This window comes from Musa acuminata, chromosome BXJ2-9, assembly GCF_036884655.1.
Source record: "Musa acuminata AAA Group cultivar baxijiao chromosome BXJ2-9, Cavendish_Baxijiao_AAA, whole genome shotgun sequence".
Lineage (NCBI taxonomy): Eukaryota > Viridiplantae > Streptophyta > Magnoliopsida > Zingiberales > Musaceae > Musa > Musa acuminata.
This window is the reverse complement of record NC_088346.1, coordinates 10147432-10163883: the sequence shown is the minus strand read 5'-3', so window position 1 is coordinate 10163883 and position 16452 is coordinate 10147432. Positions and strand designations below refer to the sequence as shown.

General features: G+C 37.7%; 3 protein-coding genes across 4 annotated transcripts in view; 1 reads left to right on the top strand and 2 right to left on the bottom strand.

Annotated features, from left to right (window-relative positions):
- Positions 1-644: 644 nt before the first annotated feature.
- LOC135623073 (blue copper protein-like) lies at positions 645-1623 on the top strand. The gene is made up of 2 exons (XM_065125591.1): positions 645-849; positions 967-1623. Exons 1-2 carry the CDS (start codon positions 675-677, stop codon positions 1398-1400), a joined length of 609 nt encoding a protein of 202 aa, XP_064981663.1. The 5' UTR covers positions 645-674; the 3' UTR covers positions 1401-1623.
- Positions 1624-5493: 3870 nt separating this feature from the next.
- On the bottom strand, positions 5494-5934 carry LOC135624046 (vegetative cell wall protein gp1-like). Its single transcript, XM_065127519.1, has one exon. It carries the CDS (start codon positions 5932-5934, stop codon positions 5494-5496), a length of 441 nt encoding a protein of 146 aa, XP_064983591.1.
- Positions 5935-7175: 1241 nt separating this feature from the next.
- Positions 7176-16452, bottom strand: part of LOC135583602 (isoamylase 3, chloroplastic-like) — a 31874-nt gene continuing 22597 nt past the window's right edge. For both annotated transcript variants that reach the window (XM_065125590.1, XM_065125589.1), the window contains exons 14-24: positions 15907-16007; positions 14729-14780; positions 13784-13846; positions 12615-12704; positions 12450-12522; positions 11187-11266; positions 9577-9681; positions 9362-9460; positions 8479-8540; positions 8190-8301; positions 7176-7526 (exon numbers count right to left, since the gene is read on the bottom strand). In XM_065125590.1, the coding sequence (XP_064981662.1) occupies positions 7413-7526; positions 8190-8301; positions 8479-8540; positions 9362-9460; positions 9577-9681; positions 11187-11266; positions 12450-12522; positions 12615-12704; positions 13784-13846; positions 14729-14780; positions 15907-16007 (951 nt within the window). In that variant the 3' untranslated portion in view covers positions 7176-7412. The remainder of the gene's footprint in view (positions 7527-8189; positions 8302-8478; positions 8541-9361; positions 9461-9576; positions 9682-11186; positions 11267-12449; positions 12523-12614; positions 12705-13783; positions 13847-14728; positions 14781-15906; positions 16008-16452) is intronic.

Sequence of the window (16452 nt, the reverse complement as noted above, 5' to 3'; positions counted from 1 at the left end):
TCTCGGGTCCGCACAATGTTGGACTCTTTTGTAAGCGCTGAGGATGATTGGATATCCTCTTACACAACCAAAAGCAACACCTGCTAAAGTTCATCTGACATTGATCCAAACTAAACGATGCAAAGAAGAACACAACTCTCACCGAAAAATCTTCGATTTGTAGAGCTTAGTTTTCTTTTAGCACTTGTTGTTCGTGCTGTTCATGTCACCATTTCAAGAGCACCAAGATGGCCGCTGCGAATTGGGGTCTCCTCTGTTCTTAATGCTTCATATGTACTTTCTTGACTCCTTTTATTTCCCCAAACATTTCAATTATTTACTTCTTTTCCTCCGGAATAGCAGTATATAATCCGCTTAATTAGCTCAACTCATATGGCGAAGAACACAAAAGCCTGATGCTAGCTGTTGAAGGCCCATTGACGAGCTGTGTCATCATCATTGTGGGTGATGAAACCAAAAGGGGGGAGGGGACGAAGAAAAAGCTAAGTAGATCAGATGCGGTCACCCACCCATGGAGATGTCTACATGGAGTATTCCCTAAGCTATTCCCACCCGTTACTGTCTCAAAGCGCAGAGGACGGAACGCTCCTACTAACTCCAACCAAACCACGTCGGGCTATATAAAGCAACCCCTCCTCTCTTCCGGTGTGTGCAGCTCACCTCGTTTCATAGAAATGGCCGGGTGCACTTCCTCAGCCATCGGCGTCCTCCTCCTCCCCCTCCTCTGCTGCACGATGTGGACGGCGTTCGCCACCGACCACACCGTCGGAGGCTCCACTGGTTGGGCCAACGGGGTTGACTACACTAAGTGGACCTCCGGAAAAACCTTCGTCGCCGGCGACAGCCTCAGTAAGATATAGCTGTGGATATGTGTGTTAGAGCTTATGAACGTATCGAGTCATTGTCGTCATGTAATTAACGCGTTTCACGAGGTCTCGATATTAATCTACGTCATGGCCATTGCAGCGTTCAACTATGGTGCCGGAGTGCACACGGTGGACCAGGTGAGCGCCACCGACTACAGCTCCTGCTCCGCCAGCAACGCCCTCAGCACCGACGGCAGCGGGCAGACGACGGTGAAGCTCTCCAAGGCCGGCACCTACTACTTCATCTGCGGCGTCGCCAGCCACTGCAGCAACGGGATGAAGATCGCGGTCCCCGTCAAGGCGGCGTCCCCCGCCATCTCGCCCGCCACCCCCCCGTCCGGCTCAACCAAGCCTCCCACCGCAGCCACCGCCACCCCGCCCTCCGCAAGCACCACGCCCTCCGTAAGCACCACGCCCTCCACCACCACCCCCACCACCACGGCGGCCGACAAGCAGTCCAGCGCCGGATACGTCTCCTCGGCTTCCGTGGCAATGCTAACCGGGCTGCTGGCGCTCGAGTTGGTGCTCCTTTAGGGTTGGCCAGGGTAGAGACAGTGCTCTTGCTCCTGTTTCTCCATTTCTTCTGTGTTAGGTGGTAGATCATCATCCATCTACTTCCTTACGGCTGTATCGTCTTTGTTCAGCTTGATTTGAGTGTGTCGAGTTGTTCCATCCCGGTGCATGGTTGCCATGTTCTCTTTATTGATTCTATTGTGAGGAAGAGATCAGGAAATAAAATGAGTCTTGATTTGATCTATGTGGGGGAGAAGCCAATTGAACCGAGTTAAGAAGATGGCAGTCGGAGTTGATGGATCAGACATCATAATTGATGTACACAGCTTTCTGATATTATAGTGCACATGACCTCATACAACATAATTATTGGACATCATTCAAGTGTTCAGATATAAGAGAGAGAGAGAGAGAGAGAGAGAGAGAGAGAGAGAGAGAGAGAGAGAGAGAGAAAAGATCAACATCATACTATGAACCTCAAATTGGTGCAGGAATTGCTAAATCACTATCATCTCTGCAACAAGTGATACATTGCTTCAAGTGCTGAGAAGTAAGACAAGTGCAAGGAAGACATTTGCATGAGAAGTGCAGATGCACCTAAAAATAACATGTTGCCATATTATTAAGTAACGACTGATGTACTATTTCAGCAGAATAAAAGGGAAGAAATATATGCAATTGATTTGAATTATGATCAGAAAAGAATGCATAAAAAGGCTGGCAGGGTTGGTAGGATAACATTATCTACAGAAAAAAATCTCCTTTTTCTCTCTCTCTCTCTCTCTCTCTCCTTGTAGGGACAAACAGTGGACATGACTGCCCAACAAATTACCTACTCCAAGAAAAGAGAAAGTCCCCTTGACATAGTACACAGGGTAGCCACATAGCTGAAAGCAACAATTTGAAGTAGTTGGTGCAGATCTCCTACTGGGTTTGGGTGTATTATGATGACCTTCTCCACCACACCTGTCTCCTGATCTCTCTCTCTCTCTCTCTCTCTCTGTACATATTATTAGTGTGGGAGAATGAGTGCAGCAAACCTTTAGAGACAACTAAGGTCTCTCTCTCTCTCTCTCAAGTCATCTTTATTTTTCTGATTGGATTAGTCCACTCCTTTTCCTTGTTATTTCACAAGAGAGTTGAATTTACTTGACTCACAGCAATAAAAAAGGAACAAAGAAGAAGCATTTGTTTTATCATATCTATATGTGATTTGCCTTCAGCCGTCTCATCCATTCATACAATAGTGAAGAATAATGTGATCTCATAATGTACTTGGAATTCCTTTATTTATAGAATTGGTCACCTACAATTCCATTTTCACCTGATAACATTTCTCTTTTACTATCCGGAAAGAAGTAGATTGGCAATTTCTCCATTGATCCTACAATTCTTAACAAAGACAATTGTATGACAATGCACTCCCTGATCAATGTCTTCTAATTATATACATCACAAACAAAGGATTATATATATATATATATATATATATATATATATATATATATATATATATATATATATATATATATATATGTGTGTGTGTGTGAAATCAGTTCAGTTGAATAGAGAATTCATATATCAGAATTGAACTAATAAAATACAATATAATAATGGTTCGAATAGTCTCTACATTATATGGGATATGCAATGCTCTAAATGGAACCACAAAATGAAAATGCGAGAGGTTAACTTTGACTCGAATAGTTTACGCTGGTGGTTCAAAGTTTACGAGTTAAATCGACCAAATGAATAGTGCTGTTTTTTTTCATGTCAAATCAATGTTTGGTTGGTGAGTGGTAAAAATTAGGTTTACCGACTCTCAATGATATTTAAAATAATCCTTACAAATGAAATTGAGAATATGGTATCTAAAATTCATGCTTTTATTGTTAATTTATGTACGTGGATAAATATGATTCAAAACCTCCGAGCGATGCCTTATCGTGAGTTCCACGAGCGAAATGAAGATAATAAAGAACTACTGTTGACATGTGGGTGTCGGAGATACGGTTGCATTCTCTTGTGAAGCCCTTCTTATGCTCTCTTCCCATTGTATCAGGAGAATAACCTATTAAAAACCTATACCTACGAGCGATGCCTTATCGTGAGTTCCACGAACAAAATGAAGATAATAAAGAACTACTTATGCTCTTATAAAGATAATAAAGTAATGTGAAGCCCTTCTTATGCTCTCTTCCCATTGCAATAGGAGAATAACATATTAAAAACCTATACTTAGCGATGGACTAATTATAAATTATTTATTATAATTAGTTATCTTTAGTATATCGATCCCTATATTTTTAAAATTTATATTAAGATTCCTATATTTATACTTATGAAAGTAAAATATTTAATTTGTTTTTCTTCGTATCATCGACTTTGTTACGATTTTGCTAAGGATTTATCATTGACCACATATTGCTTTTACTTTATTTTGATTTATCGCTAAGCATATATGGTGTTTTCATCATTAGAGTTGACGGTGAGAGGAGAAATGAGATTAAATATTTTACCTATAAAATTTTAATATGATTTTTAAAAATATAGAAACTAAAATGTAAAAAAAAAGAAAAAAAAAAAAAGAGAGAGAGATAAACAAAGGAAAGCAATGCACTAACTTCGGTGAGAACAGACGAGTATGGATACGATGCCGTATGACTGTTGTCGAAGTCTCCTTGGAATGTTTGTTGAGACAGAAAGCACTGCATTTCTCCTGCACTATGACTATGGTGAAGTTTGCTGGGAGAAGACGGGGAATGTTGGTGGTGTGTTAGACATCAAAGATTGTGAAAACAAGAGAGAGAAATTTTAAATATTAATAATTTAATAAATTAAAATAATATTTACTAATGATTACAGAGATAACAATAATAATAATAATAATAATAATAACAACAACAATATTAAAATCATAAGTCCTAACTATTTAGGATCATTATAGAGAAAATAAGATTTTTATTATATAAAAAATAATTATATCTAAACAAATTCTAATTCACTATAAATCTTTTTCATAATTGAATTATTAATTTATTTTAAGTACTTTAAATCTTATTAGAACTTGTAATGAGTCAACATTAAAAAAAAAACACTCAAACGACTTATTTTGATCAGCTCAACATTAATATTTTCACAAACATTATTATATACTACGAATGTGAATATCATTCTTACATCATTTTGAAAATTTTGATCATAATAATTATATATATAGATAAAAAAACTTCTTTATTGTTAGGATCGATAAATATTCTAGAAGTAATAATTAATTTTAAACTATTTGAGGATTTGGAGAGAGATATAGAGAAAGATATTTTGGGTGCCGTTTACATATTAATCTAAAAAAGACTGAGAAAAAAAATTGAAGAGAGATATTTTTTATATTTTATTTTTTTTATAGTAAAAGAATTATTTTTGAGTAAATAAAGACAAGGAGTCGAACCATCTAAATCTTATGTCAAAATATTAATATATATATATATATATATATATATATATATATATATATATATATACCTGTTTGATCTTTCAAATTTCTCTTTGGAGGTCTTTACTCCCTGTACCACGTCTCATCTGTCTCTCCCCTCGCAGAGCCTCTCTTTGCTGGCTGCAATCTACCAACCCAACCAAAGATCCTCTGTCTTCCGGCCAACTAAATCGTGTGTTAGGTGGCGGTAGGTGGACGAGCCCACACACACGTGAAGCGAGATCACTAGGTGAAACCGGGAGGCCACGAGCAGATGGGCGCGCCTCCCTCCACTGCCTTACAGCTGTTGAGCGAGTGGGATCTCTCGCTCTCACTGTCTCTCTCTCGTTTCACAAAGCCCAATCATGAGAACTATAACAAAAGAATTCACCACAGCAATGCTATGTCGACAAACACCCACTGGTTAATTGGAAGCCACTCTTACAAAGTTGCCTAAAGAAGAAGAAGAAGAAGAAGAAGAAGAAGAATTCAAGAAAAGCATGTAGAAGGAGAACCATAAAAGCCATAACGAAAACAAGAATGGCCACAAATTAACACGAGGAATCTAAATAGAGAGAGACGGAGAAATAGGTGAGGAAGCCACGGCCGAGGGTGACGGCCACAGCGGCGGAGACCCAGGCCTTAGAACGCATACGCAACGGTGGCGACGGCCACGGCGGCGGAGACCCAGGCCGCAGAGCAGAGCTCAGCGGCCCCGCTGGTGGACGGCGGGCTCGGCGCCTCGGTCGGCGTCTGGCTGGCTGGAGGGGGAGCGGGAGGGGAGGAGGCGGGCGCCTCTGGTGCCGGGGTGGGCGCCTTAGGCGACGGCGCCGGGGCCACGGGGGCGGGGACAGGGACGTTGGGGGACGGCGCCGGGGCCGACGGTGCGGGGACAGGGACGCTGGGGGACGGTGCGGGGCCGGGAGCGGGAGCCGGGGTCGGGGGCGCGACAGTGGGAGCGGGGGTAGGAGCTACGGTGGGGGGCTTGACGGGAGCTGGGCCAGGCGCTTGAGCGGTGGAGGCCACAAAGAGCAGGGTCAGAGCCGCCACGAGCAGGCGGAGGCGGGCGCCGGAGGACTTCATGGCGGCCGCGACTGTCAGGTAGAGGTAGAGTTGGAGCGTAGAGAGTGCGTAGCGATTGGACAACCGGGGAGAGACGGTGTATATAAAGGCGGAAAGCCAAACAGAGAGAGAGAGAGAGAGAGACGTAAGGGACAGCGATCTCTATCTATAAATCTCGCAATGCCTGATGTGATGCATTCGACGGACGTGATCAGGGAACCCTGCCCTCCTCCATGGAGAGACACCAGCATGAAACTTCTGCACGTTTACGTAAACCATATTCTTCTTTGGGCATCCCCCAATTGCCAAGAAGATTCTCCAATACTCACAGTGCAACTCTTGGTGACAGTTTATTATGACAGACGACAGATTAATCCTTCTTCTTTTCTTTTTGGGTGTTAGGGCAATCATGGATCAACTTGCTCTCCTGTTGTTTCAGGGTGTCATACTCAAATGACTTGAGGGTTTTGGTGAGGAAAGAGGGAGGTGAAGTGCACATGGAAATATGCTTGCTTGGGTGTCTTATCTTCTTCACTTGGGACTGCTGGAGAATGTGCTTCCTGAAAGTGATGCTTACAACCCTAAAGATGTTCTCCATCCACTGAGATGTGCTGGAATTATTAGTGGGGTCGAAACAACGAACAACTAATGGATGGAGAATATGATGGGCGCAGTTCTTTCTCAGGGCACAAAATAAATGCCTGCTTCATCCTCAAACCTCAGGAGAAACATGGAAGAGAATAAAACACACAGTATCACCAAACATAGAGGCTCTGTGTCCTCAAATATGAATTGATTCCATGAATAGAGCCATTTTGAATTTTGGTATTTTACAGATAATATTGACACCGTAAAGACAAAAATATAAAAGTGTTGCTTATTCTATGAATTAACTTTCAGTTGAGAATGAAGAGAATAGAGTCAACCAAGTCCATACTCTCAGATCGCCGATATCACAAACCTAAATAGCATCATCAAACAAGTGGAAGATCTCAAGACTCAGAGATAGCTTCAATTTGCTGATTATATTCGCACTGGTCAAAGCAACCTCTGCTCTGTGCCGTATGCTTGTAGAAATTAAGCTTAGATTCGTCTAAAACTGATGCTTGTAGAGTTACAGCACAGATTTACTAATGACATGCGAAAATGACTTGACCATTTCACAGAAAGATCGACAAGAACTTGCAGAACTCTGACAAAACTTGCAGAACATGTGAGAAGAAGATTAAACACCTGACTCTAAATAAGAGAAAGGGCAAAAGTTCAGAACATTATTTCTTATTATGTGTCAATTTTCTAAAATTTATTTATGGGATAGTTATAGCAAATAATTCCCTTCAATCCAACCCCCTGCCTCTCTCCTTTTTAATTCTCCTTCGTCTCCCTCTCCGACCTCCTATATAATGTCAGCAGATGGACTGACTAACCCTTAGGCAGCAATTTGTCAAACAGTGGGAGTCCTTTATTGATCATGATTCTGGAGAACAAATGTCACAGGATCATGGCTTTGCCTCAAGGAGAACTGCAGAATATGAAGCGATATTGTAACTGGTGTTGCTGAATGGTACACCTTCGGGAACAAAATCTTTGGGAGATTCCAGATTTGTGTCAACCTGCAATATTGACAAAAAAAATCAATCAGTACTAAATATGAATAATTCACAACCATAATTTGGGCATTAGTGTTCAACTTGGTAAAGTTTCACATGCTTCAATTTAGAATCTAAAAACTCTCTAGGTTGGAGTATCCGCCTTTGCTCAACTAGACCAAATCAACATAAGGATGCTGAGTTCCAGCAATAGCATTACCAGTAAAGTTCGTTTAACAAGAATGCACTCAAAAGAGACTTGCATACAAACAACAGAGAATCACATTCATGAATGGATACATAAGAATTGATCATAAGAGGACATGAAAAATGGAGCATATCTTTCATCATGTTCATACAGTACATGGTGTGTTCTAAGCTTTCTTAAAAACTAAGTTCAATAAGAAAAAGAAAAAACAAGAATCTCTCAACTTTATTCCAATTTTCTCAAGTAAGAGAGTTAAAATTATGGTTGTAGCATGAATATTTTTGCTCTGCATACTAGGAGATGAGGAGCCGATTAATATGTTATATAATATTTGCAGCTCAAGTCTGCATCAAAATGCAATGCTAGAAGATGCCATATGCAGCTGCTAATTACATGGAATGAGTCATGGAAAAGTTTGTGCTATCAACTAGTCAATTATTAACTCCAAGGAAATTAGAAAATAATGGAAGAATTCATACCACTCGGTGCCATCTCTTCTTATGTGGTGGTGAAGGTACTGCAGCTTTGACATAATAATCATGAGCATTAAAAGCCAAATAGATGTCCCCTCCAAACTGATCATCATGAAGCCTATGATTAAAGATTCTTATGAGAAGCTGACAGAAAATTAGGATAAGCTTTTGACTTTTGCTAGTCTCTAAGTGTATATAGACAAGCTGAAAAAGGCCTTTAAATAATTGTCATTAGCAAGAAAATGATAACATAATGAGTATAATTTCATATAAATGGGAGATATTCTTTTCTTACGTAAATGCTAAGAATTTGCTCTCCTGGTTGCTCCAGTTGTCTTCATGCCATGCAACATCATTCTGCAAAACAGATGTTCATTTTGTCAGTTCATATAATTCCATAGTTGCTTCAGGTGACAAGATAACTTCATCACTTATTAATGGAACCAATGAGGACAACCCAAAGTTTATCATAGAAAATGATGAGAAAACAAACAAAATTTAGTGCCATGTCCACACATGTAGGCAAACAGTTGCAGAGGACGTGTAGCCCAAGCCAGCTGTAAACATCCCTCACAGCCACACATTCTTTAATAAGTAGACCTCATCCTCAGAGTTAAGTTGCTGCTGCCATAAGGCCAATTGTTTAACATCACAAAATTCAAGGAACTTCAATAAGTTTAGGTTCACTTAGATCCCAATTGCACCTGAAGAAGTTAAGCTGCTGCCATAAGGCCCAATTATTTTCTCTACAAAGGTAAAAGTCCAGTGAAATTGAATAGTTTCTGTAGGTAGGGTCAAACTTAGCAATTCTTTTCAAGTAGATACCAATAATTAGTTATTCTTCTGAGTTTATATAGTTGGATCTATAAGATCCCCGAATATATATAGATAAAGGATTGTGCAAAGTTGCATTTTGCAGTAAAGAGAAATGTTGTAAATTTATTTATAAAAATTCATGTTGCAAAGACAAGATCTTTAGTTAAACATCATGAAGGCATACCCACTAGAGTGCTATACTCCACTAGTTCTCACAAAATAGATATTATGTAGAAATACTTACCAGTTAAGAACATAAAATGCTTTTCTATATTCACATATATTCTAAATCAATCATGAAAAATAGCTTCAAATATCTGATTTACCAGAAGCATGAAATGTAGATAGTTTAGGAGATTTACTTTGGTAAGAAATCTGTCTTGTCGCAACATGGGATGCTTGCAGCGAAATTTTATCATCTCACAGAAAAATCTAAAATGACCGCCCCTTCTTTCTTCCAACTATCACAACACGAAAAGAGAAAAAACAAAAGAAAAACAGATAAGGCAGAGGAAAATAGAACCAGTGCTAGCAACAAGCAACTTATCATTGTCAAAAATTAAAAAAAGCCTGGTACCTGTTTCCACTGAAAATGGTTTATGGAAGTGTCATGTCCATAGCTATTATTGTTTCCATAACGTGTATGGCCATATTCATCCCCCATTAGCATCATTGGTGTTCCCTGGACAAAGATTAGCATTTGCAGGCACAGATGAATGTCCATTTTGTTCATATTCATATGCTAAAGCAATCTAAAGAGAAAACTAAATCAGGAATAGCATGTAAAAGGAAGTATGAGGTGATACAGGATAACACAAATGGTTCTCTACAATGACAAATGCCAGAAGCTACAGAATACTGAGACTCAGAATTTCTTACAGTAGGAGGAAACTGATGGTTCAAAGTATCAATCCAGTAGAGTTGGTCAAATAAAATATTTCTCAAAACCCATTTCTTGTCATACCTATAAAGAGTCCAGTAGTCTCCTAAAGGAAGCTTGAATCTATTTCTTATTTTCAAATATGATGTATGACTTACATCTAGGCAAAACAAAATTTCTTCTTTCTGTCATTAATTTATTAAGGTGAAGACAACCATTTTACTAAGAATGGAAATGATATTCGAAGAGACCAAGTGGAGTTCAATCTGGAAAAGAATGTCTTCAGCCTTTTCTCTTCATCTCACAGTTGGACCTTTTAGGCATTCAGTATTACTCTGAGTTTCCATTTGGTAAATTCCCAGGAAAAATATTTCTATTACTCCATTCAGACAACTTGAGTTAATGACTCACCCGTGGGTTCAATTTTTGCTGGCATGATCAAATTCAACCATGGGATCACCTATTACTTTATATACTTTTGCTCTCCTTCCTGTCATCTCAATCCACTCCAGGTTCACATCAGTACAACAGATAGCTGAGGAATAAGTGACTTACGGATATGACCTTAATGAGTGGAGAAGGTTTGTCTCATAAAAAGTAGTGCTGCAACTTGAACGGCATCTAGGATGCTCTTACCTCTAAAACATGAAAATGCCTTCCATGGTTCAGAGTCAAATGTTGTGTGGTCTAGAAAGGGAACTCTTCCATCATACCTGTTGTCCAGGATCAAATAAAGAGTCTCTCTGTCCCATCCAATACAATTTGGACCAAGGTTCCACATATTGGGTACCAGATCCATGCTGATCCATGACTGAACTGGAACAGGTCTGGTTAATGCTATTGTACCAACACATGGTACGTTGGTAATTTCCATGGTACAAGGGAGAGGAGAAGGATCAGAAGAGAGGAGCCAAGGGTGGTGGCAAAGAGGAAGAGGAAGATGTGGCTGTGGCAGGCAGCTCCACGGTGGGCGGGTTGTGGTGAACACATGATGAGAACCACATAGAGAGACAGAAACATAGAGGGGGTTGGGTTATTAAGTTCTCTTTTGAATAAAAGGATTTTAAAATAATATAGAAGTCAACATTTTGTATTATTAAATTAAAATGAGAAACTGGTATTAAATATTAATATGAGAATTATGAAATTAAAACAAATAATTTCCTATTAATATGGTGAATAACATGTTGAACCCATTATGCAGAAGAAAAATCAAGTTAATAATTATGTGAAAAACAATAATGTTTAGAGAAATTATAAACTTTATATTAGGTCCTTATCCTAAAAGGTATTTAGAAAAATGGTACCTGAGAGATCATTAAGGCCAAATGGAAGTTCTTCATTTGCCGTGAGCGAAGACCTATAATATCAACATCATCCGTTTCTCCTAGAAAAAGAAAGAAAATTAAATTGACCGATTTATTACATAGATGCATACATGAATCTTATATCTAAGTATGGTAGTACCACATTCAAAAGGTGCAACAAAATTTCCTTTCCAAATTTGAAGGTTATAAACAAAGGTAAATGGAACAGAAAGTTTAAAATCTGTATCAATCAAACTTTGACATAGGAAAAAGGTAGAAAGGAAAATCCCGATTGCTGCCGGCAAACTTTGAACAAGGAAACCTAAAACATTGAAACAATCTGTATTAATCTTTGCACATTTAACCTAAAATATTGAAACAATCTCCATCTAAATGCCAAATTATATGAATATCCTCATAAAAATAACCTAAATTGAACACTATATTGATCCCCGTAAACCTGCACTGGCAGAACCTTGTACACAGGGTATTTATCAAGAATTGGATATAAAAAAATATATGAACTCTTATGGTAACCATGTATTTTTTCTTCTTTATACAACCATTTCTCTTTCTACTGCTCTTCTATCTGGATCTTATTGTGTTTTTATAACAAGTTACATCACTTTGTTCTTAACATTTTATACCCAACTTGAATTAACAGTCATTATGGCTGCATGAATATATACTTATGACCTTTCAAATTTATCTCACCCTCAGTTGCAGTATTTATTGGTTTTTTTGCCATTAGTTTGTCATAACTTCTCTATAAATATACTTTTTAAGAAGTGATTTCCTTGTATAATGTTAAAAGAAAGTAACATACAGAATATTCCTTTTTGTCCTACCTACAAATCCTTAGCTTTCAAAATACTCCTAAAACCTCAAAAGAACTTCATTAGAGGATAGCATGCATCATGAAAACTAATTCTATATACCTAACATAATTAACTAAAAGATGAAAGAAAAAAAAACCAAGTTTATGGCAAATAAACATGATTGTTAGTTGCACTAGCATCAGAAATAAGACATGAAGACACCATCTATATCTTTTACATTGTACATAGTAGATATAGAAGACCAGATTGATAACAAGAGCAGTACTTAAATGGCATCATTGATCTACAAAATAATTTTCTCAAGAGAAAACAAAAAAACATCAGCTAAACTTGAACTTCAGCATGTCCTGGTTCTCCTAGCTAAAAGAAATTATTTTTAATTTAAGATTTAATGATTTATAGAAGTATGGGATGTAACATTTACCTTCAACACCACAATTCCAGCTAAAATTGTCATTGCTTCCATCTTTGCCACCTTCCCCGTTAGCATCATTATGCTATATGCCCAACAAGTAACAAGAAACATTAATTGTCGGGATTCTACATTCCAAAGTATTTGAATTAACTTTATAGTATTTGCTTTGATTACCTTGAAATTGTAAGAAACAAGATCACACAGTGTAAACCCATCATGTGCTATCACAAAATTGATACTGTGGTAGGGTTTGCGCTTGTTCACCTATTAGACAAGTTTATATGAGAAACAATCAAATGATCACTGCCAACTACAGAGAATAAATGAAGCATTGTACTTTTTTTTTCTTTTCAAAAACACAACAAGATGCCTTCTTTAGGAGTTAAACTGAACTCGAGGATTCTGTCCTAAATGTCAATGAACATATGATGATTAGGGTTTATAATCTGAAGTAACTACTAGAAGGTAAGCATGTGAACTATTTAATTATAAAGTGGCATACTTCTGTAAACCCAACTTGCTACCGAGGTGAAATGGAAAACAATTTTAAACTGTAAAGCAATGATAATTTCAAATATTGATCTTTGAGTTGCAATGCTGTCACCCTATGCTATTCAATCTTGCATAATAAGGTTATGATGCTTTATTTCCTGCATCGCTCTAAAATAAATTAAATGAATTTACAGTTTATGTAATCTTCCTTTGCAATATTAGATCAACTAAAGGTTATAATGATTTGCCCAATCATTTAAGATTCAGTAGCTCAGAAATCCCAAGCCACTTTTCCAGTAAAAAGGCCAAATCAATCACCTCAACCTTTTCAATTTGCCACCAGTCTTATCTCCAAGACCGAGAAGTAACATGATGATTCAGCCCTCAAAAGGTATTATGACTTCTTCATTTTTCCTACTTCCTGCATCTTGTGTTCACACTTTCCGCAACCTCTTTTCTCTAGTATCTTCTCCAGTGTAGAGTAGTGACAAATCGATATTCTTGTTCAAAGCTCTAAGCCACAGAAGATAGAAGTTCTATAAGTCATTTGATATTTAACAAAACTTGGAGCAAGAAGGCATGGGTCAATTAAAAAATCTTTATTTGTCTTAGTTTTAAAGTCTTGGCTGATGCAATTTGGAATCCCCATATCTGGGTTTCCAGCATGCACTGGCTCAAGATTCATTCGAAACAGTATGAAAAACTCAGAACTTTACTGTTGGATTTGATAAATACACTCCCTTTCTGTAACCAAACTTCAAAAACGAGCATGTACCTACTACATACTAGAAATACATAGGCAAAACATAACAGAAATGATGTAAAATTTAACATTCATGTATATGAGATACCTGGTAGAGGTCAGCAGATCCAGATATACGAGTTGCAAAGGTCCCTTTCATACCACAATCACCCTGCAATAAAGTATATCCAGACATTTAACAAGAAAAAGGAAAATTTTTTTACTTCTGGATCGACCAATACAGAAGGATATATTTTAAGAGAAAATTCACAGCGAGACAAACACACCACTATTGATTGGAAGCAAAAATATAAATTATCGCTTTCATTTATGTTAAATTGAGTGAAAAGAAATCAGGAATTCTTTTTTATCCTTCCAAGGCAAAAGTTATTACATGACAGCTTTCAGAAACAGAAATGTACTTATAAGAACTTAAGAAGTTTCCATGGTTTTAGGTGATGCCAAAGACTAAACAAATGTACCATGAAAGATAACCTACTGAACAATAATGAAAGCCAAGGGTAAAAGTCCTGTACCACTTTCACTAATCTATTGGACTGGGATAGAACCACTATATCCAATGACAAGATAGTCTCAAGTAGAAGAAATGATTGATGTAGCCATTGTTTCAAATGCAAATCATATCCCTCCTACAAAGGACTGCTTGTACACAATTTTAAATGCCTAAATGAAGTACTTATTATTAATTGCTGAAAACTGGTAATAAACAACTTATATCATAAACTGCATAGATAGAAAATATTGTTCCAAACAAATACTTATTTGACATGGAGGCCAACATCATGCCAACTACAATGAACAAGACACCATGCCAATTACAATGACACTCAAATCTGACAATCTTTATCCGACTTATTGACCCTAACAGTAATGTTTTTCTATTGGTCATCAATATAGCAATTTTTTTGAAAACAAAACCTTAGTAAGATGGACAACTTGGCATACATCATAAGATAAGGTACTTTGCTAATGCATCGACTTTTAATTTTAGAAATAACTGTGACTACATTTAGCATAACTTTCAATATATCACCTTCATGAATCTTCGAATATCATCACGGTACTTTCCATTCCATTCGGCCCACCTGGAAGACATAGTTGAAAGAGATCCTTGAAAAGACATTCTTGGAAACCAGATATTGGAAAATGTTTTCACATAACATAGGCATATTTGAAAATATAGATTACAATAGAACTAATTTGTGGTCCAGCCATCGCATCATCAACCCTCGGAAACTTGTCTCACACCAACACCAGAATCCACATCATACAAAGAGAATGTCTTTTGTGTGACAAAATTCTTTGTACAAGTATGTAATAAATACCCCAAGACGTTTTCAACATCTGTGCAGATCATTAAAACTAGGAATTTTATAGTATGGCACAAAATAACACACAATTCACAAATATGCATCACAATTCAATGTTCATCCTAGAAACTGCAACTAGAGATGGAGATTAGTATCTATTAATCTTTAATATGAAAAGTTTAATTATTGAAAGAGAGAAATTTAAGGTTTCAGAAATATGAATCAGAATCTACTCAAGTTGAGGCACAGAGGCAGTCACAATTTGTTTCTCAATAATTGCCTATCTTGTAGGATAAAAAACCAATAAGAAAGGATTCCAAACTTAAGGTATTTGGTACCATTGATGTTAAAACTATACAAAGCTCCAAGAATTATTGAAGGAACAGGTTCAAAGGAAGGCATGTCAACCTTCGGACTTGTCCAACAATAGTATAGGAAGCGTCAGACTTGTGCGTTAGTGGCAGAGGTAGCGGTTGTGCACAAAGGCAGTGGTGGGAACAGAGGTGTGTCAGGGCGATGAAGTAGAGTTTATAGGTCCGCGTCATGCGAAGAGTGGGGGAATGGGGTTTTATTGTTTTGCTTAGTTGGTTCAATCGAACCCACTAAGCTACTATTCAATCGAACCAGAGTTGATTATCTAGTTTAGTTGCTTTGCTTCAATCAGGCACTCGCCCGAGGCGCTCGACGCCTGGGTTTAGGTGAGTGCCTAGAAAACACTTCACTGAAGCACGTCGCCCGGCTACTATGTGAGGCACTTAGGTCTCGCCTTATCTCACCCGAGCGCCTGTGCGTCTTTTTAAATCACTAGCTCCAAATAAAGAAAAGCATGTTTGTTCATGTATATACAATGGTTTTAGTTTCAACATTAACCAAATTTTGTTGGAAGTAATGAAGGTTTTACCGGTCCCAATTTGGAAAATTTCCCACAAGATAAAGTCCTCCACAGTCCCATGGTTCAGCAATTATCTTACACCTTGAAAGTACAGCATCTTTAGCAATTGCCTGTGAGTCAAATCACAACTGTCAAGTGAAAAAATTATATGGTAGTGCTTATATAACTCTATAGCATTCTCAGAAATTTATCCAAAAACCACAATAATAAATGATAACCAGAATAAACAATAGAACATGAGTACTCCTACAGAGGTACAATCCTATGCAAATTGCAAACCAAAGATATAGACTCCAGCAAGACTGAAATGATAAAAAAAACAGACAAATCACAGTATGCATATTGATCAAACCAACAAGAGAGAATTACTTGAACTAACTCTTTGGTGTACTAGCATTCTCAAACGTAACTGATCAAACACTACTCCAGTTATGTTCTCAGATATTAGCTGAACGAATCTTTTAAGTTGCAACTACAATATCACTTTCACCTCAAGATAAGTGCCTTTTATGTACACTTATCCCAATAAATTAACAAGTATGTTAACAGTGAATG

Coding starts and splice junctions, on each gene's coding strand:
- LOC135623073 (XM_065125591.1), top strand. CDS start 675: ATGGCCGGGTGCACTTCCTCAGCCATCGGCGTCCTCCTCCTCCCCCTC. Junction 850..966: donor CGTCGCCGGCGACAGCCTCA/GTAAGATATAGC, acceptor TGGCCATTGCAG/CGTTCAACTATGGTGCCGGA.
- LOC135624046 (XM_065127519.1), bottom strand. CDS start 5,934: ATGAAGTCCTCCGGCGCCCGCCTCCGCCTGCTCGTGGCGGCTCTGACC.